This window comes from Gobius niger (genome assembly GCF_951799975.1).
Source record: "Gobius niger genome assembly, chromosome: 13".
NCBI classification, from domain to species: Eukaryota; Metazoa; Chordata; class Actinopteri; order Gobiiformes; family Gobiidae; genus Gobius; species Gobius niger.
In genome coordinates, this window is record NC_136864.1 from 1,792,579 (window position 1) to 1,812,797 (window position 20,219).

The following is a 20,219-nucleotide window of genomic DNA, read 5'->3' on the forward strand; positions in this document are numbered from 1 at the left end:
GTATCTTCAGGTGTATCTGCAGGTGTATCTGCAGGTGTATCTGCAGGTGTATCTTCAGGTGTATCTTCAGGTGTATCTTCAGGTGTATCCGCAGGTGTATCTGCAGGTGTATCTTCAGGTGTATCTTCAGGTGTATCTTCAGGTGTATCTTCAGGTGTATCTTCAGGTGTATCTTCAGGTGTATCTTCAGGTGTATCTGTGGGTGTATCTTCAGGTGTATCTTCAGGTGTATCTTCAGGTGTATCTACAGGTGTATCTTCAGGTGTATCTTCAGGTGTATCTAAAGGTGTATCTTCAGGTGTATCTTCAGGTGTATCTGCGGGTGTATCTGTGGGTGTATCTGCAGGTGTATCTTCAGGTGTATCTGTGGGTGTATCTACAGGTGTATCTTCAGGTGTATCTGCAGGTGTATCTCCAGGTGTATCTTCAGGTGTATCTGCAGGTGTATCTGTGGGTGTATCTACAGGTGTATCTTCAGGTGTATCTGTGGGTGTATCTGCAGGTGTATCTTCAGGTGTATCTGTGGGTGTATCTGCAGGTGTATCTTCAGGTGTATCTGTGGGTGTATCTGCAGGTGTATCTCCAGGTGTATCTTCAGGTGTATCTGCAGGTGTATCTACAGGTGTATCTTCAGGTGTATCTACAGGTGTATCTTCAGGTGTATCTACAGGTGTATCTTCAGGTGTATCTGCAGGTGTATCTTCAGGTGTATCTTCAGGTGTATCTTCAGGTGTATCTGCAGGTGTATCTGCGGGTGTATCTGCAGGTGTATCTTCAGGTGTATCTGCAGGTGTATCTTCAGGTGTATCTTCAGGTGTATCTTCAGGTGTATCTTCAGGTGTATCTGCAGGTGTATCTTCAGGTGTATCTACAGGTGTATCTTCAGGTGTATCTTCAGGTGTATCTTCAGGTGTATCTTCAGGTGTATCTGCAGGTGTATCTTCAGGTGTATCTGTGGGTGTATCTTCAGGTGTATCTACAGGTGTATCTTCAGGTGTATCTGCAGGTGTATCTTCAGGTGTATCTTCAGGTGTATCTTCAGGTGTATCTGCAGGTGTATCTGCGGGTGTATCTGCAGGTGTATCTTCAGGTGTATCTGCAGGTGTATCTTCAGGTGTATCTTCAGGTGTATCTGCAGGTGTATCTTCAGGTGTATCTTCAGGTGTATCTGCAGGTGTATCTTCAGGTGTATCTTCAGGTGTATCTTCAGGTGTATCTTCAGGTGTATCTTCAGGTGTATATTCAGGTGTATCTTCGGGTGTATCTGCAGGTGTATCTACAGGTGTATCTGCAGGTGTATCTACAGGTGTATCTTCAGGTGTATCCACAGGTGTATCTACAGGTGTATCTCGGGTTTGTACCTGCTGATGATGCCCTGGATCTGGGAGTCCTTCTCCACCTGCTGCTGCCGGAGCCTCCTCTCGCTGTCGTCCAGGCGGTTCTGGTACTGCAGGAGGATCTTGCTGGTCTGCTGCTCCTGGGTCAGTAGCCGCCGCTCGTATTCCTCCAGTTTCTTGTGGGACATGACGAGTCGCTCCTTCAGGCAGTTGATCTCATCCTCGTACTCCCGAACCTGCCGGGGCAAAGAAACACGATCACGCCCGCGGCTCGGCATGAACTCTCCTCCTCACTGGTCATTGTCAGTTCTCACGCACGGTTGATCCTGAGCCGGACTTACCCGGTCTCCCATGCGAGACTCGTCCATGCTCTTGGAGTACTCCTTCAGTTTGAACTCCTCACGATCGATCCGCGAGCTCTCGATGTCGGCGGACAGGTGCGGCATGTTGGACACCCAGGCCACGGTGCGTTCGTTGGCGGGGGCACTGAGGGTCTGGGGGGTTTGAGAGCCCTGCGAGAAAAAGAGTTCAGTTCTGAAGTGTGTGGAAAGGAGGGATTGGGTCGTTCACTGCAAACAGTAATTAACTAGATTAGTATAAAAGTCTCAATTTGAGCTTAATAATCCGAATTTTAGATGTTTTGACGTGGAAAGATGCAGTTGGGCTTTTGACCAAGATCATTTTACTTGTTTTGAGACGTTTCTCACTCGTTTCAATACATTTTGTCCTTATTTCAAGTAATTTTCTTTGCCAATGGGGCAAGACAATGGGTCTTATCTCATTGGCAGTATAACTTTCTTATTTCAGGCGAGATTCACCTTAGAGCTAGTCGTAAACGTCCTCAAAAGAGCAAAATAAACTTTGTCAGATCAGGAAAAAAGTCTAATTGAATGAAAACTGTTCAAAACAAGAAACATTTTCTCAATTCGAGACATTTAAGCTAACTTTTTGCAGTGTTGTTAGTGGCGAACAAGTAAAAAACGTCTTACTTTAAGAAATTAGTTCTTATTTTTCCCTAAAAAGTAATAATGTATGTGGAGCAAAGTTTTCTTGAGAAAAAAAATCTTATTTTAGGAAATAAAATCTAGCCATTTCTTGTTAAGATAAATTTGATAAAAAAACATGCTCGTTTTTCTTGTAACAAGAAAGAAAAACTTTTTGACTCTTCAGCTTTAGACAAAGAATACAACTCTTAATGTAAGAACTGCTTCTCACAGAGAGATAAAACATTCTATTCTTTACAGTGGGCGGCTCGGTGGCACAGCGGTTAGAGCCTCAGCTTCACAGCTCAAAGGTCCTGGGTTCGATTCCCACCAGGACGGGGCCTTTCTGTGTGGAGTTTCTCCTACCACTAAAAACATGTACAATAGGTGAATCCTCCAGCAGGTGATTCTGACCATCAGCCTGGCTCCACATCATGGAGATGGGTCCCTGGGCAATATTTTCCTTAAATATTAGTATTTATTAAGAACATTTTGCTCAAAAATGTGTGTAATTTAGAACATTTTACTTAAATCAAGCAACATTTAAGTAAAATATCCACAATTTTTCACTAAATAAGAATGTTTTCCTTAAATGATTCCATTTTCTGAGGACATTTTGCTTAATTCTAGCTATTTATTTGCTTAAATTTAGTGTTTCTTTCTTGTTTTATGAAGAAAAATATTCTACAAATAAAAATTCTAAGCAAGAGAAAAATGCTGACCCATTGGCAGAATTTTTTCCTTAAAACAAAACAAAATGTCTTACTTTAAGATTTTTTCCTTGTTTTTCGGAGGGCACTTTTTGCCGTGTGAGAGGCGTGAGAGGCGTGAAGGTAAAGGCCCACCTGTTTGGCCATGCTGGGCTTGAGCAGGTGCTTCTGGGCCGGCGGCGGCTGCTGCTGAGGCGAGTGCTGACCGCTGGGGCTGGTGGTTCCCTGGGGGCTCTGGTTCTCTCGGGCCGAGCTCTGCTGATGCGGCAGGCCCGGGGCCGTGTTGTCCTTGACCGACAGCTGGCGCGGGTGCTGCCGACTGTAGGCCGACTCCGGAGACTGCAGCAGGTTGCCGCTGGGGGGGCGGGGCTTGGCAGGGGCCGGGGCGGCGGCTGAACTCACCGACAGCTGATGGGACGTCTGAGACTTCATGCGCTGCGCAGGGGGCGGGGCCACGGAGCTCTGACGCATGGGCTGGACCGTGGAGGGGGGCGTGGTGGCCAGGGACGAGTGGGACGTGCCGGTCTGAGAGGTCAGGCCCATCGGTGGAAGGTTATCCTGGCACAGGGGACAAACACCGTCAAAAGGTTCTAGGATGGGATGATGTCAGAGGGACACACTGCAAAAAGTAATTAACTAGATCAGTATAAACATCTCAATTTGAGCATAATAATAATAATAATAATAATAATAATAATCCAAATTTTAGTTGTTTTGACTAGTTAAGAAGTTCTTGGGCATTTGTCCAAGATTATTTCACTTGTTCTGAGATGTTTCTGACTCGTTTCGATACATTTCGTCCTTATTTGAGGTCATTTTCTTTGCCAATGGGGAAAGCAAATTGGTCTTAACTCATTGGCAATTTTACTTTCTTATTTCAAGCGAGATTTACCTTAGAACTGGTTAGAAATGTCCTCAAACAAGCAAAGTAAACTACCGTAAATTCTCTAATACTGGCCTGTATTCCATTAGCGGCCGGGTCTCCGACAGAGGCCGGGTTCGCGGCTGGCGGAGGCAAATTAAAGCCGGTCTCTAAAACAGGCCGGGGCTTTTATTAGAAACTATAGCTGTAGAAATATTCCCCATGTTAGGAATTTGTCTCATACTGGTGTAAATGAAAACTCAGGTGCAGGAAGTAACAAACTGAACCCGGGCCGAGGGGGACGCTGCGGAGGAGCTGATCCGAGCGTAACTTTGACACAGATTTAGCCACTTTTCAAACCTCCTGTGACGATATTTGGAAACAGGGAAACAAATGTCGTGTGACCCTCCAGGGTTTTAATAAAGTCTCCATCGCGTCTTCAAAGCACGTCCAGCTGCTCCGTGTGCAGGTCAGTCCCGCCTCAAAATAACTCCTCCCATCAGCGCGAGCGTCTCGTCTTCTCTCGGGTCAGTCTCATGATCGATCACAAACACAAACGCTCCGTCTAAACTCGCCTTTTACACAAGATAACAACAAATAATCCGGTCCGGTAAAAACGAAACAGAAACCTGCAGTGACACTGATGTCAAAGCTCCGCTAACAGCAACGAAACACTTCCTGTTGTCCCGACAAAATAAAAGGCCTCAATGTTCCAGCCGCTGGGAGAGGGTTTGAAATGTTCATTAATAAATGAACCTAATATTTTAGGTGCAAATGGACACAAGTCTCGTTTTTCTTCATTTTCCTGGTCGACCGTTTTGCTCAAATAGAAATAAAGGCCTGTCTCTAATTGTGGCCTGGTTCCAATAAAGGCCTGGTCCCAGATGCCCTGGAGTAAATAAAGGCCCCGGCCGATATTAGAGCATTTACGGTTGGTCCGATCAGAAAAAGTGTCTAAATGAGTGAAAACCGACAAAAACAGGATACATTTCCTCAATTCAAGTCATTTAAGCCAATGCCTGATATTTACTTATTGCAGTGCAGAGTTCAGTGACAGTGTTTCGGTGGTGGAGTGTTGTGTCTCAGGGGGTGTGCAGGAGTGTTCTGTGACAGAGTGTTCTGTGACGAGGGGGAGTGCAGGAGTGTTCTGTGACGAGGGGGGTGTGTAGGAGTGTTCTGTGACAGAGTGTTCTGTGACAGAGTGTTCTGTGACAGAGTGTTCTGTGACAGTGTTCTGTGACGGGACGGGGGGGGTGTGCAGCCGTACCTGTACATGCATGGACGCCTGCCTGCGTGCATAGTCCGCGCGGCTGTACTCGTCGCTGTAGCTGTGGGAGTGGATGATGCTGGGCTGGCCGAGGTGGGCTTCCCTGGTCCGGAGCGTGGACAGGTCTTCGCTGCGGGAGAACCCCCCGTGGGCAAACTGTGGGATGTAGGACTGGTGAGACGCTTCAGGCTCTGGGGTCAGGAGCAGCGGCGCGGGGGGGCCCCGGCTGTGCTGGTGTTGAGGGCCGTCAGCCGTCGCCAGGTGGAAGAGGGGGTTCTGGAAGGAGAGCGGGTAGCGCATGGCGGCGGCCTGCTGTTGTTGCTGCTGGGACAGTGAGTCGGTGGTGGTGCCCATCTGGCTCAGCTGGCCCAGGCGGAGGCCCCCCGAAATACTGGAGCCAGAGCCAGCCGACAGCCTGCCTCCGGCCCGCAGCTGGCTCAGGCCGGAGCCCAGGCCGCCACCCCCGCTGCTCAGCCCTCCGAAGCTGCCCATACCGGCGATGGAGGCCTGGGAGGAGTTGAGCATGTCCACCGACTGCAGGTTAGACACGCTGTTCATTCGGGAATCCTAGAGGTCCACCACAGACACTCTGATTGACACTGATCGTCTAGAGAGCTACGGGCTGTGCCCATTATATTGTATAGTATTTGGATATTGGGTGAGGGATGAAGGGTGAGGGTGAGGGTGTGTTACCGCCAGCTGTGGATATCGTATTTCCCAGGAAATACCTCTAGGATGAGTTGCATGGAGGATCAGTGGGAAAAAGCAGATGTCATGACACACTAGATTCTACTCAGTATGACCTCCATGCATGTCATACAGCTCACTGACATCAGGTCAGGCTGATGGATGAAGGCTCCACACTGTGGGGCAGAACTCACCTTGGCATCGGGCTCAGTGATGTCGGAGCTGCTGGTGCAGTAGGCGGGGCTGGAGCGAGCCAGCGGCGGCCGCGACACGTAATACATGTCTTTAGACGACCCCCGCTGAAGGTCCCGCTCCTGGAAACCCATCTGTGCGCGCGATGGCATCATCCCTCCCGTGGAGGTGGGCGAAGGCAAGCGGGTGATGTCTATGGAGCTACAGAGAGAGCAGGAGAACCGTCACAAACCTCATGGAGCACTGTGGAATCATGTTATTATGGTCTGTGTTCTGGCCCCTGGTTTGGTTCTGTGTCTAGTCTTGTTTTAGGCCCTGTCCACACGAAGTCAAGCTGAGGACCAAACGCAAAGATATTTCGTCAATCCAGTGTATCGTCCATACGAGCCGGCGTTTTGGGCGTCTGTAAACCAACATTTTCCAAACTAGGTCCCAGAGTGGAAAGTTCTCAAAACGCCGTTTACGCGGCGCCGTTGTCACAGAATCAGTTTAATTCAGTTAAATATTTTAATTTTGTTTACATTCCACATAAGTTTACTGCGCATGCGCCTCCACATCTTGTTCTATTATCTGTGTTAGCATCACAGCGCCTCACACAGGCCTGGAAGGTGAATTGCGCCGTTTTCACAGACCTGAGTCGACCCATGTGGACGCACACATTTACTGAGCTGCTTCAGGCTCACAAAGAAAGTTTCTGAAAACATAAGCGTTTTGTCTTCGTGTGGATATAGCCTTATTTGGTCTGTTCTGTCTTTGTGTTGATGACCTGCCCCGCCCTAATGTGCGTCACCTGTTCCCTGTCCCTTCTGTATTTAGACCCCTGTGTTTTCCCTCGTCCTTGTCGGTTCATTGTGTGTCTGTCTGTGTCAGTGTCGCTGTTTTCTTGTTCATGTCCGTCCAATCCGGTTTTTGAGTCGTTTCGTCCTTGGGTCCTCACTCCGTCACTCCGTCATTGAAACACATTAAAGCTATTTACACCATGGTCTGGGTGAATACTGGATTCTGATTGGCTGGTGCATTATTTTGGTGTAACCACACACGTAGTCCGGTAGTTAAATCACTGGGATATCACTCCGCTGTGGCGTCGCCATAGCAACGCGTGACACAGCTGAATCAGATAAAGGCGTAATTAGTGACTGACAGGAACGTGTGAGATGGATTTAGTGTTTGCTAAATGTTTGTAGAGGAGAGTGAGCAGCTAGGTTAGCTACTGTTAATAACATATGAGCTTTACATTTCTATTGGAAACGGTTAAGGCTATTCATCATTTTCAGGCGTACATAAAATGATCCTGCATTGAAGCATATTTGTCTGGATTAGTAAAGTCAAACATAAAAGTTTCAGTCGGGGGGGCCCAGGTGTGAGCGACTCCACCGCAGCTGTTTCCATAAACAGTTGAGCTGGTTGAGCTAGCTAGCTTTAGCTTCAGGTTAAACGTTGTAAAAGGTAAATAACTCCTGCCCACGAGTGCCGCATATCGGTGTTTACTTCCAGGGAAAAGTGTTTCCGGGTTAGTCCTGTTGTGTTGTGATTCTGTGCTGATGTTGTGTCGTTGAGCCTGACTGAGATCCTCGTAATAGCTGCGGAGAATGACTCGCTCTGAGACCAGCCTTCAGTGACCGGCTAATAACCCACACAAAATAGTCCCGGAGTCTGGCAGATTTAGTGAGTTTAGTCAATGAAAAAAACATTTATTATAAATGTTAGGTTTGTGGGACCCTGGTATAAGCGGATTAAACAACGAGGAGCCACGTTAGACGTTATAATGCAGGAGGAACAACACTGTGTCGTGGTGTTCTTGACTCCGCGTCGTGCATTAGAACCGTCTAATAAACGGCTCCGAGGTGTTTAATCCTTACTGAGCGCATTAATGAACATGGTTGTCTTTGTGTTGGTGCTGGTGTTGGTGTTGGTGTTGGTGTGGAGCACCTGTTGAGGTCCCTCATCATGAGGTTGTGAAAGTCGGAGGAGGAGATGCCGCGGTTGAAGCTGGGCCGGGACAGGCGGTCCTGGTGACTGGGCTGCCGCTGCAGGTGGGGGTTCCGCAGGGCCATGCTGATGTCGTTCAGAAGGCGCGGCAGTGGGCCCAGTTTGATGATGGCGTCCTGCACATCCACAAACACATGCCCCGCCCCCACTCAGGTTTGACTCCAGGCTTTCAGAGATACTGATCAACAAAGGCACTACATGGGACTCAGGACTGTTAGTTTACTGGCCGGGCAGAGAACACACGTGTTAAAGGGCACGCAGGACAATGGCACTGGAAAAGCCTAACACACACACATGTACACACTGCATGTTGTGTCGTGGGAGTACCTGGCTGATGTAGGCTGTGTTGTGCTGTGGGAGTACCTTGCTGAGCTGGGCCATGACCTCCCACAGCAGGCTGTGCAGGATCGACAGCTCTCGGCCCAGGTCGATGTAGCCCTCGAAGCCCCCCGCGTTGCTCACACTGTCCAGGTTGGAGATTTCATAGAGGAACTGCTGCATGGCTCCCCACTCCATCTCCAGGAACTCGTTCATGAAGCACATGTACTCCTCCTTATTGCCGAACCTGAGGGAGGCGAGAGGGGGAGTCAGGGCGAGAGGCAGGGAGAGAGTCAAGGGGAGAGTCAGGGAGAGAGTCAGCGAGAGAGTCAGAGAGAGTCAGGGGGAGAGTCAGGGAGAGAGTCAGGGAGAGACAGGAAGAGTCAGGGAGAGAGTCAGGGCGAGAGTCAGGGAGAGTCAGGGAGAGAGTCAGGGAGAGAGTCAGGGAGAGAGTCAGGGAGAGAGTCAGGGCAGGAGTCAGGGAGAGAGTCAGAGAGAGTCGGGGAGAGAGTCAGAGAGAGTCAGGGCGAGAGTCAGGGAGAGAGACAGGGAGAGAGTCAGGGGGAGTCAGGGGGAGAGTCAGGGGGAGAGTCAGGGGGAGAGTCAGGGGGAGAGTCAGGGGGAGAGTCAGGGCGAGAGTCAGGGGGAGAGTCAGAGAGAGTCAGGGAGAGAGTCAGGGAGAGAGTCAGGGAGAGTGAGGGAGAGTCAGGGAGAGTCAGGGGGAGAGTCAGAGAGAGTCAGGGAGAGAGTCAGGGAGAGAGTCAGGGAGAGTCAGGGAGAGTCAGGGAGAGTCAGGGGGAGAGTCAGGGCGAGAGTCAGGGAGAGAGTCAGGGAGAGTCAGGGAGACTCAGGGCGAGTCAGGGCGAGTCAGGGGGAGTCAGGGCGAGTCAGGGAGAGTCAGGGAGACTCAGGGCGAGTCAGGGAGAGTCAGGGAGAGTCAGGGAGAGTCAGGGCGAGTCAGGGCGAGAGTCAGGGAGAGTCAGGGGGAGTCAGGGAGAGTCAGGGAGAGTCAGGGAGAGTCAGGGAGAGTCAGGGCGAGAGTCAGGGAGAGTCAGGGGGAGTCAGGGAGAGTCAGGGCGAGTCAGGGAGAGTCAGGGAGAGTCAGGGAGAGTCAGGGAGAGTCAGGGAGAGTCAGGGAGAGAGTCAGGGAGAGTCAGGGAGAGTCAGGGCGAGTCAGGGCGAGTCAGGGAGAGTCAGGGAGAGTCAGGGAGAGTCAGGGAGAGTCAGGGAGACTCAGGGAGAGTCAGGGAGAGTCAGGGGGAGTCAGGGAGAGAGTCAGGGAGAGTCAGGGAGAGTCAGGGAGAGAGTCAGGGGGAGAGTCAGGGAGAGTGAGGGAGAGTCAGGGAGAGTCAGGGGGAGAGTCAGGGAGAGAGTCAGGGCGAGAGTCAGGGAGAGAGTCAGGGAGAGTCAGGGAGAGAGTCAGGGGGAGAGTCAGGGAGAGAGTCAGGGCGAGAGTCAGGGGGAGAGTCAGGGAGGGAGTCAGGGAGAGAGTCAGGGGGAGAGTCAGGGAGAGTCAGGGAGAGAGTCAGGGAGAGTCAGGGAGAGAGTCAGGGGGAGAGTCAGGGAGAGAGTCAGGGGGAGAGTCAGGGAGAGAGTCAGGGGGAGAGTCAGGGAGAGTCAGGGAGAGAGTCAGGGAGAGAGTCAGGGAGACTCAGGGAGAGTCAGGGGGAGTCAGGGAGAGTCAGGGAGAGTCAGGGAGAGTCAGGGAGAGTCAGGGAGAGAGTCAGGGGGAGAGTCAGGGAGAGTCAGGGAGAGTCAGGGAGAGAGTCAGGGGGAGAGTCAGGGAGAGTCAGGGAGAGAGTCAGGGAGAGTCAGGGAGAGAGTCAGGGAGAGTCAGGGAGAGTCAGGGGGAGAGTCAGGGCGAGAGTCAGGGAGAGAGTCAGGGAGAGTCAGGGAGACTCAGGGCGAGTCAGGGCGAGTCAGGGGGAGTCAGGGCGAGTCAGGGAGAGTCAGGGAGAGTCAGGGAGAGTCAGGGCGAGAGTCAGGGAGAGTCAGGGGGAGTCAGGGAGAGTCAGGGCGAGTCAGGGCGAGTCAGGGCGAGTCAGGGAGAGTCAGGGAGAGTCAGGGCGAGAGTCAGGGGGAGTCAGGGAGAGTCAGGGCGAGTCAGGGAGAGTCAGGGAGAGTCAGGGCGAGAGTCAGGGCGAGAGTCAGGGGGAGTCAGGGCGAGAGTCAGGGCGAGAGTCAGGGCGAGAGTCAGGGAGAGACAGGGAGAGAGTCAGGGCGAGAGTCAGGGCGAGAGTCAGGGAGAGACAGGGAGAGAGTCAGGGAGAGTCAGGGCGAGAGTCAGGGCGAGAGTCAGGGAGAGAGTCAGGGAGAGTCAGGGAGAGAGTCGGGGCGAGAGTCAGGGAGAGAGTCAGGGAGAGTCAGGGCGAGAGAGAGAGTCAGGGCGAGAGTCAGGGAGAGTCAGGGAGAGAGTCAGGGAGAGTCAGGGCGAGAGAGAGAGTCAGGGCGAGAGTCAGGGAGAGTCAGGGCGAGAGAGAGAGTCAGGGAGAGTCAGGGCGAGAGTCAGGGGGAGTCAGGGCGAGTCTTGGTCTCACTGGAACACTTGTGCTGAAGTCTGAGGTGGCGAATGACGGCCTTTGTGCTTTAATTCGATCACATTAAAACATTATCCGATGTCACAGTCATGCACTCGTACGTGAGACGCTGACGTGTTCGCAGGAGACTCACTTGGAGAAGTTGGCCAGGTTCTGCACCACCTTGGCGATGAGTGTGAGCGTGCGGGACGTCTGCTCGTCCGGGTACTCCTGCGTCAGGTTGAAGAGCGAGGGGGACATGATGGCCGGACACAGGAAGCGCAGGAAGAGCGAGCCGCTGATGAGCCGCTCCGAGAAGTCCTCGCGGCCGCGCTCCGCACAGCGAACCCTCCACGAAGCAAACACCTCCTTCAGCTCCCGGGGGAACACGCTGCACACACGGGACAGCGGGGGGGTTAGGGTGTATTCAGACCTGCACTGTTTGGTCCACTTTAAACGGATCAGGGTTCGTTCTGAACGCTGGTCCGGATTTTTTATTCAGGTGTGAAAACAACAAACGAATCCTGTTGCGAATCAAATAACCCGGACCCACCGAGACCCACTTCTTCAGGTGGTCTCGGTCCGGCTTCCAAACGGACTCTGGTCCAGTTCACTCCAGGTGTGAATATAAACCACTGTTGATCCGAAACAACTGCGGGAAACATGCGCCTTTTTGGGCTTAACAAGCCACCGTAGCAAAGCACCGTGGGAAAAGGTATCCCTTCGCGGCTGCTAACGCTAATACTGGATGGATGCTAGGGCTGCTCGATTATTGAAAAAATAATAATCACGATTATTTTTGTCATAATTGAAATCACGATTATTCAAACGATTATTTGTTGCCTTTAAAAAAATCCATCAAAAAATGACAAAAAAACATCAAAAAAATGACAAAAAAAACATCAAAAAAATTAGAAAAATCCAGCAAAAAAGTGACAAAAATACAGCAAAAAAATGATAAAAAATACAGCAAAAAAATTACTAAAATCCAGCAGAAAAAGACAACAATCCAAAAATTAGAAAAAAAATGTGGAAAAAAAAAAAAGTTAAAAAAAAAAACTAAACAATTATAATCGATTTTTTGCGATTATGCTAATTTTGTAATCGTTTACTGTTGTAATCGAAATCGTAATCGAATTTCGATTAATTGCACAGCCCTAATGGATGCTACAAACAATGAGCCGTGGACAGACCTGGAGCTCCTGGATATTTGGGCAGATGCACTAACACAACTGCGTTCGTGTTTAGCGAGAAAATGAAGGAGGGGCTTCGAGCGTCTCCTGAACAGCCGCGGTGTCAAAGTGGAAACAACTTCGCCAAACTTAAATGAAAGTACGAGACGCATTAAAGAAAAGGAGGATCAAGACAAACAGTTTGTTCCGTGGACATAATGGAAACAAACAGCTCAGCAGACGACCCTTCATCCACACTAAACTCCTCCTCCTCCAGCTGCTCCGGTGAAGCTGAGGTTAAAGGTCAGTGGTTTAGCCTCCCTTTTTTATTTTTATTTTTATTTTTTTATATTTATTTAAGTATACGAGTATACAAAGTATGCCAGGGGGTAACAGAATTGTACAATACAATTATTCAGTTACAAATATATTATATTTTGAGCAAATACTGATAGTTTTTAGAGCCTTTTTGTTATCAGAACCTTCCAAGATCTTGATATATGAGAGAGTATCACTAAAAAAATGTGCAAAGTTGGGTTTCTGCTTAGAGTATTTACATTTGTGAATATAAAATTTGGACAAAAGGATAAGTAAATTAATAATAAAATACATATCTTCATTCTTTTGCTTTCTGAAGAAACAAAAAATAACGTTTTCCCATTTCAGTGTAAAGTCCTTGTATAGATGTCCAATTATAAAACTACATAAGTCTTTCCAGAATTTCTTGGGATAAGAACATGTCCAAAAAAAATGTTGTATTGTCTCTGGATGATCTCCACAAAAAGAGCAGTTCACATCAATGTCCCTTTTGAATTTAGCCTCTCACATTTCTTTTATTATCATAGTAAGCGTCAAATTTTCATTTTCAATTCATTTGTTGTGGTCATTGCCGTCCAGTGGGAGCCTCGATCGTCACACACGTGTTTACAAAAATATAGTTCTCTTGCAAAAAGTACAGTCTGAACACGAACTGCACCAAACGCAAAAAAAAAGTTCGCTTCTGATCCGGAACAAACAAGCGGAGCAAAAGACTTTTCTGGTCTGAAAACACCCTTAGGTTTGGGACACGGAGACGACACGGAGACGACAAGGAGACGACACGGAGACGACAAGGAGACGGGACAGAGACAGGACAGTGGGACACATGAACAGGGAGGGACAGAGGGACAGGGAGGGACACTTGAACAGGGAGGGACACTTGAACAGGGAGGGACACGTGAACAGGGAGGGCCAGGGGGACAGGGAGGGACAGGGGGACAGGGGGGGACAGTGGGACACATGAACAGGGGGGGACAGAGGGACAGCAGGCGCTCACCCACCACTGAGAGTTGACGATCTTGCAGAGGGCCAGCTCGCAGCACATGCGCAGGTTGGCCTGGTGGTCCGGGAGCACTGAGGGCGGGATCCTCATGGGGTCCACTTCACAGTTCTCCTCAGATTCATATAAGGCCCTGATGAACTCTCCTGAGCACCAACAGAGGAACTCACGTCAGACACTTCAGAACGTCGTCACAGCTGAACTTTCATTCAACACTTGTTCCCCCACATGTTCATCAATTTACTCCATATTTTCCCAGTTGTTCGGGCTGTGTTAGGAGCTATGTGCCGTCCCATAAGCCACTGCGCCAAACCCCCCACCCTTCATTCACAACCACTGTTGATTGACAGGAGCACATTTAATAATAAAAATAATAATAATAAAAAATAAGATTCTGCACAAGCCAAACTTTATAAAGTGATAAATCCATGTTGTCGTCCCCACAGCTCAGTCACATGTCAGTGTTAAAGAGGAAACTCAGGAAACAGATTAAATGCTTTTGTTTTTATTTAACTTAAGCCACACGGATCATTTGCTGCTGTCGCTTTAAGAAACAGCTGTTGAAATAAAATGACACTAAAGGGAAACGTTTGGATCATTTGTATTTTTTTTTCTCCTTAAATGTCTTTGTTTGGACACTATGTTGTTGTTAGACACTAGGGGGCGACATGCACTTTTGTTTGGCCTGCACTCCACCAATAACTTTAAAGAAGAAGAAAAACAGCTGTTGGTGATGTCACTTCCCTTTCCCCTGTTTAAGGACGGACGGATTGTTCAAATGCAGCTGAAGCTCTAGTTCACTAACTGCACAGATCTAACAGTCGACCATGAAAGGTTAAGGAGTTAGTTGCTAGTGTTAGAGCTTAGAGGAGATAATGTGATGGTTTCAGACGCCGCCCAAGAGACACTTGGGAGCATTGATTCTAATGGGACTTTAAACGTCCCAAGAACGGCTTAAAATTCTGGCTCCAAAGAGTTTTTCTTTTTGTTTAAAAATTGCCGTGACCCATGTGACTCATGTGACCCATGTGGCCACGCTGGGGGAGGGGAAATATTTGTAAGCACGCTGGTTTTTGTTAAGCAGCCCAAACATTTTAAAGGAACAGGCCACCGTTTTTACATACTGAGATATGCTCTTACCTCACTTTAGTCGAGTTAATATATCCCCGTCTGGTCTTTGTCCGTGCGCTCTGCCAGGCAAACGAAGCACATACGCAGCCTCTCCCACATGTCACAAAGCTCCAAAAAAGCTCACGATAGAAGCTACCAAGCTCTTCCACGTGTTCCCTATTTAAATAAAGTTACGTGAAGCGTCCGCGCAGTAACTCCTAAAGGTTATTGACGGAAGAGAGCGGGGAAGTCTTTAGGAGTTACTGCGCGGACGTTTTGCTCCTCGTATCATTACGCCTCACAATATAGTCCCCCTTTTTATCTGCTTATAAAATCGACATGTTACATTTCTGTGTAAATATACTTTGCATGAAAACACTTCACGTAACTTTATTTAAATAGGGAACACGTGGAAGAGCTTGGTAGCTTCTATCGTGAGCTTTTTTGGAGCTATGTGACATGTGGGAGAGGCTGCGTATGTGCTCAGTTTGCCTGACAGAGCGTATGGACAAAGACCAGACGGGGATATATTAACTTGTCTAAAGTGAGGTAAGAGCATATCTCAGTATGTAAAAACGGTGGCCTATTCCTTTAAGCATTTTCAGTACTGGCTCCAGAGCCTGTCAATCAAGCTCTGGAGCTCTGTGGAGGCTCGTGAGCTCCGGGCTTCCTGTCTTTTTGCCCTTTTAAAGGGGCTAGATGCAAGTTAGCCATTTTATACTCACCACTGCCACCTCAGGTCACATGTGTAACTGCAGCTTCTATATTAAGCTCGTGCATGACGGCACTTCAGACCCGAAGTGACACCTTTTAAAGTGACAGTGCAGGATTTTAGAGGCAGTTGTGGTGAACAGGTCTGGTCAGGACATGGAGGAACATGTGGGGGGAGGAAAATACTTAGTTCTAACATTTTTAAACTCTGTATAGTCCCTTTAAGGAACAGGCTCCGTAGGAGGAAACAGAGCGGCCATTAAGGTTCACACAGGACTCGGGACCTTTTCAATGAATGGGGCTGAATGGGACCCGCTCATCTTTATTATATTATATCTATGGTCTTAGCAGATACTGGTGCCCGAGCCTAGAGCGCCCTCTAGCGGCCGTTTCCCCCCCAGCCAAACTAGGATAGTCTGGAAAATACTGTACTCAGAAAAAAGTAATGGTACTCTTAGTAGTCTCACACTTACAGTATCCCCCCATTTATTTAGTACATTTTATTCCATTTCCTTCCATTTCCTTCCATTTTTCTGTCCTTTTTTCTAACATGTCCCCCGTTTCTCGGAGATAAACTCGTGTTTGTGTCGCACCTATTGCGTCCTTGAGGTACTTGTGTCCGATCAGTTTGAGGTACTCTTCTATGGCTTTGGTGGCCAGAGTGTTCTCTCTGAAGATAAGGTGTTCCCGGTCCATGAACCTGTCCACCTCACACATGGCCATGTCCGAGAGGAAATCCTGAGGAGACACAGGCACAAAGTCAGTTCAGAAAGTCAGTCTGTTTCTTCTTCATTCATCGTTTTCCCCTCAGCGAGTCACCGCCGTCACCCAGATCTGACACACACGAGACACGGCAAAAACAGCCATGAAAACGTGCCAGAAAAACAACAGCATTGCAATAAACAAATCATAAAAGAGCAACAAAATAAACAACAAGATAAATATGGAAAAAATGTGAAATAATGGTGTTGTTAAAGAGCGGAATGAAAACAGCCCTAAAGTTTAGTCCCTTTGTCTGCACATGCCCCAGTGTATGTTCCTCCAGTCTTTAGCCGCTGCTGTTTCCCACAAAGGAAATACCCAGGGCTGGACCGGCTATTGGGAGATTCGGGAGTTTTCCCCGTGGGCCGACGTACTTTTGGGCCGGTTGGGCCAATCACACCGAAATAAGGCCCATAATACCTCACACCGGCCCACAATTAACGGGAAAAGCCATTAGAATCTCAATCTTTATATAGATGCAATTTCACAACTCCTCCAGTAAGGGGGTGTGACGCCTTTTATGCCCTGCTGGTGGCGCTTTCTTGAGTCATGGTTCACAGATCATCTCGTATAATGAGCACTGGGCCTCTGGGACATAACACTCCTGCCCCTCACATTGTGAATATAAGTAAGGGTCATTAAAAAAAACCTTCAGGGCGAAACAAGACACAGATACAGACGGCATCTCTGGAATCGCCCATATATGGTCATTTTTTAAAACAATTTTGAAAAAATGTATATTTTCTCTAATTATTCAAAAACTACTTTAACAAATGCTGAATTATATAGTTTCTACTAAATAAAGATACAAAGACATGGGGAGGAGCAAAGTGGTTCAACAGCCCATAAATACATAAATAATGGAGAATGCTAACTTGATGCTACATGTTAGCATCGTGCTAATGCTAACGGTTAGCTCGCGCTAGCTACAACTGCTGTTTTTTCACTTCTACTGAACAATCTGCTGTGAGAAAATATCCATATGGGCCTGATTTACACCTGACTTTATTTATGTGATAAATAAGTTGATATTCCACCAGAAAATGGCTAAAAAGAGGGAAAATTGTGTTTCTCTAAAGATTCTATTTTCCCCCTTGGCGAGGCCACGCCCCCTTCTATGACGAGATGCGTCTGTATCTATGGGAGAAAAGCAGTTTTTGTAAGAAATCTCCAAAACGAAAAATGACCAATGTTTTCCCTCTTCAGTGTTTGATCTGATCGGATTCACAAACCTGTGATATTATTTTTATGTCTGAAAGTCCTTTCTATTGAACAACATCACGCTCATGTTTGCGCATATTCTCACCACTTTTTGAGGTTTTTCTGAGAAAATAATTGGACATTAGTTCATATGTGACAGAGGAGACGATGAACTTTGTGACAGTTTTTGTTTCATGTGGATTCCTCCAGTAATGACTGAGATATGAGCCAAAACACAAAGACATAAAAATATGCATTTTGTCAGTTACCGCAGTTACCATAGTTACCGTCAGTTGCTCCACCTCAATGTTAAACTATGGCTCTTCAGAATGTTGTGATGTCACGTGAACGCCGCCTATTGTACGCGTTAGTTTTATAAAGGCGACACCGCCCGGTCACATGACCACACAGCTGACCACGCCCCCTCCTCCCCCCTCACCTTGGCCTTCCCGGTGCTCTGCAGGATGTGCACGAGCGCGCAGGCCACCTCCTCCTTGCTCTTCACGCTCAGCACGGGCTCCAGCACGGCGCACAGCGTGCGGTAGTTGTTGGTCACGTACTCGGCGAACTCCTTGTACAGCTCCATGGGCAGGATGTTCATGGTCTGGAAGCGGGACTTGAGGCGAAGCGATGCGTTGATGATCTTGGCCCCGCCCACGCCGGCGCCCTTGGTGAGGACGCTGGGCTGGATGACGGGGTACCACTGCTCCACGAACTGCCGGCCCGTGATGCTGGAGATGGGGATGCTCACGAGGCCCAGGTACGTGCTCTTCTCCTGGGGGGGAGGGGGGGGGCACACGGAGAAGGTTCAGTCATGACACGGTTTATTCAAATAAGTGAAGATGTGACGCCAGTTTAAGGCTTTTTATTAAAATAAATGAAGATGTGACGCCAGTTTAAGGAGTACAACATTTTTAAACTATTACTGAGAAATAAGTGATTCAGAATTCTATGAAACTTTCCTCCATCTTTGTCACTCACTTTAAATGTAGATTTAAATCTATCACATGGCTCTAAGTGTGAGTCTGATGGAGCGACTGAAGGTCAGATGTTTAGTCTCTGTCTGCACATGGGTCGGAGAGGGCCAGAGTGGGTCAGTGTGGGCCGCAGTGGGTCAGTGTGGGTCAGTGTGGGTCAGTGTGGGTCGGAGTGTGGGTCATTGTGGGTCAGTGTGCAGTGTAATACGAGGATGAGTTTTGGCGTCAGTAAAGGGGGCGACGGTGGCGCAGATGGTAGAGAGGGTCGTCTCATGATCGGAAGGTCAGGGGTTCGATTCCCACCTCCTGAAAGTGCACACTGTCGTTGTGTCCTTGGGCAAGACACTTCACCCACATTGCCCCCAGTGTCTGCGTACATTGGTGTATGAATGAGAGTATGAATGGGTGAGTGGATCCTTGCTGTAAAGCGCTTTGAGTGCCTAATGTAGGTGGAAAAGCGCTGTATAAGTTGAGACCATTTACCATTTACCATTTAAAGGGGCGTGGCGTTAGAAAGGGGGCGTGGCACCTTGCATCTCTTCTTGTCCGTCTCCTTGTACAGGTGCAGTGTGGGTCAGTGTGCAGTGGAGTCAGTAAGGGGGTGTGGCGTCAGAAAGGGGGCGTGGCGTCAGTAAGGGGGGCGTGGCTCTCACCTTGCGTCTCTTCTTGTCCGTCTCCTTGTAAAGGGTCAGTGTGGGTCAGTGTGGGTCAGTGTGCAGTGGCGTCAGTAAGGGGGCGTGACATGAGAAAGGGGGCGTGGCGTCAGTAAGGGGGCGTGGCTCTCACCTTGCGTCTCTTCTTGTCCGTCTCCTTGTACAGGGTCAGTGTGGGTCAGTGTGAGTGTAATAAGAGGATGAGTTTTGGCGTCAGTAAGGGGGCGTGACATTAGAAAGGGGGCGTGGCGTTATAAAGGGGGCGTGGCTCTCACCTTGCGTCTCTTCTTGTCCGTCTCCTTGTACAGGTGCAGTGTGGGTCAGTGTGAGTGTAATAAGAGGATGAGTTTTGGCGTCAGTAAGGGGGCGTGGCATCAGTAAGGGGGCGTGGCGTCAGTAAGGGGGCGTGGCGTCAGTAAGGGGGCGTGGCATCAGTAAGGGGGCGTGGCGTCAGTAAGGGGGCGTGGCGTCAGTAAGGGGGCGTGGCGTCAGTAAGGGGGCGTGGCGTCAGTAAGGGGGCGTGGCGTCAGTAAGAGGGCGTGGCGTCAGTAAGGGGGCGTGGCGTCAGTAAGGGGGCGTGGCGTCAGTAAGGGGGCGTGGCGTTATAAAGGGGGCGTGGCTCCCACCTTGCATCTCTTCTTGTCCGTCTCCTTGTACAGGGTCAGTGTGTGGGTCAGTGTGAGTGTAATAAGAGGATGAGTTTTGGCGTCAGTAAGGGGGCGTGACATTAGAAAGGGGGCGTGGCGTTATAAAGGGGGCGTGGCTCTCACCTTGCGTCTCTTCTTGTCCGTCTCCTTGTACAGGTGCAGTGTGGGTCAGTGTGGGTCAGTAAGGGGGCGTGGCGTCAGTAAGGGGGCGTGGCGTCAGTAAGGGGGCGTGGCGTCAGTAAGGGGGCGTGGCTCTCACCTTGCGTCTCTTCTTGTCCGTCTCCTTGTACAGGTGCAGTGTGGGTCAGTGTGGGTCAGTGTGTGGGTCAGTGTGTGGGTCAGTGTGCAGTGGCGTCAGTAAGGGGGCGTGGCGTCAGTAAGGGGGCGTGGCGTCAGTAAGGGGGCGTGGCTCCCACCTTGCGTCTCTTCTTGTCCGTCTCCTTGTACAGGGTCAGTGTGGGTCAGTGTGCAGTGGCGTCAGTAAGGGGGCGTGACATTAGAAAGGGGGCGTGGCGTCAGTAAGGGGGCGTGGCGTCAGTAAGGGGGCGTGGCGTTATAAAGGGGGCGTGGCTCTCACCTTGCGTCTCTTCTTGTCCGTCTCCTTGTACAGGGTCAGTGTGGGTCAGTGTGCAGTGGCGTCAGTAAGGGGGCGTGACATTAGAAAGGGGGCGTGGCGTCAGTAAGGGGGCGTGGCGTCAGTAAGGGGGCGTGGCGTCAGTAAGGGGGCGTGGCTCTCACCTTCCGTCTCTTCTTGTCCGTCTCCTTGTACAGGGTCAGTGTGGGTCAGTGTGGGTCAGTGTGGGTCAGT

At 49.5% G+C, this 20,219-nt stretch overlaps 1 protein-coding gene across 17 annotated transcripts in view; it reads right to left on the minus strand.

The window, feature by feature from the left end:
• Positions 1–20,219, minus strand: part of syngap1b (synaptic Ras GTPase activating protein 1b) — a 94,716-nt gene that overhangs the window by 21,416 nt on the left and 53,081 nt on the right. For 7 of the 17 annotated variants that reach the window (XM_079569329.1, XM_079569326.1, XM_079569319.1 and 4 more), the window contains 11 exons: positions 17,574–17,909; positions 15,766–15,910; positions 13,353–13,497; positions 11,016–11,252; positions 8,355–8,592; positions 7,968–8,143; positions 6,041–6,239; positions 5,160–5,726; positions 3,166–3,588; positions 1,679–1,849; positions 1,362–1,573 (listed from right to left, as the gene is read on the minus strand). In XM_079569329.1, coding sequence (XP_079425455.1) covers positions 1,362–1,573; positions 1,679–1,849; positions 3,166–3,588; positions 5,160–5,726; positions 6,041–6,239; positions 7,968–8,143; positions 8,355–8,592; positions 11,016–11,252; positions 13,353–13,497; positions 15,766–15,910; positions 17,574–17,909 — 2,849 coding nt within the window. The remainder of the gene's footprint in view (positions 1–1,361; positions 1,574–1,678; positions 1,850–3,165; positions 3,589–5,159; positions 5,727–6,040; positions 6,240–7,967; positions 8,144–8,354; positions 8,593–11,015; positions 11,253–13,352; positions 13,498–15,765; positions 15,911–17,573; positions 17,910–20,219) is intronic. The other 10 variants (XM_079569320.1, XM_079569327.1, XM_079569315.1 and 7 more) reach the window with 5 other exon arrangements.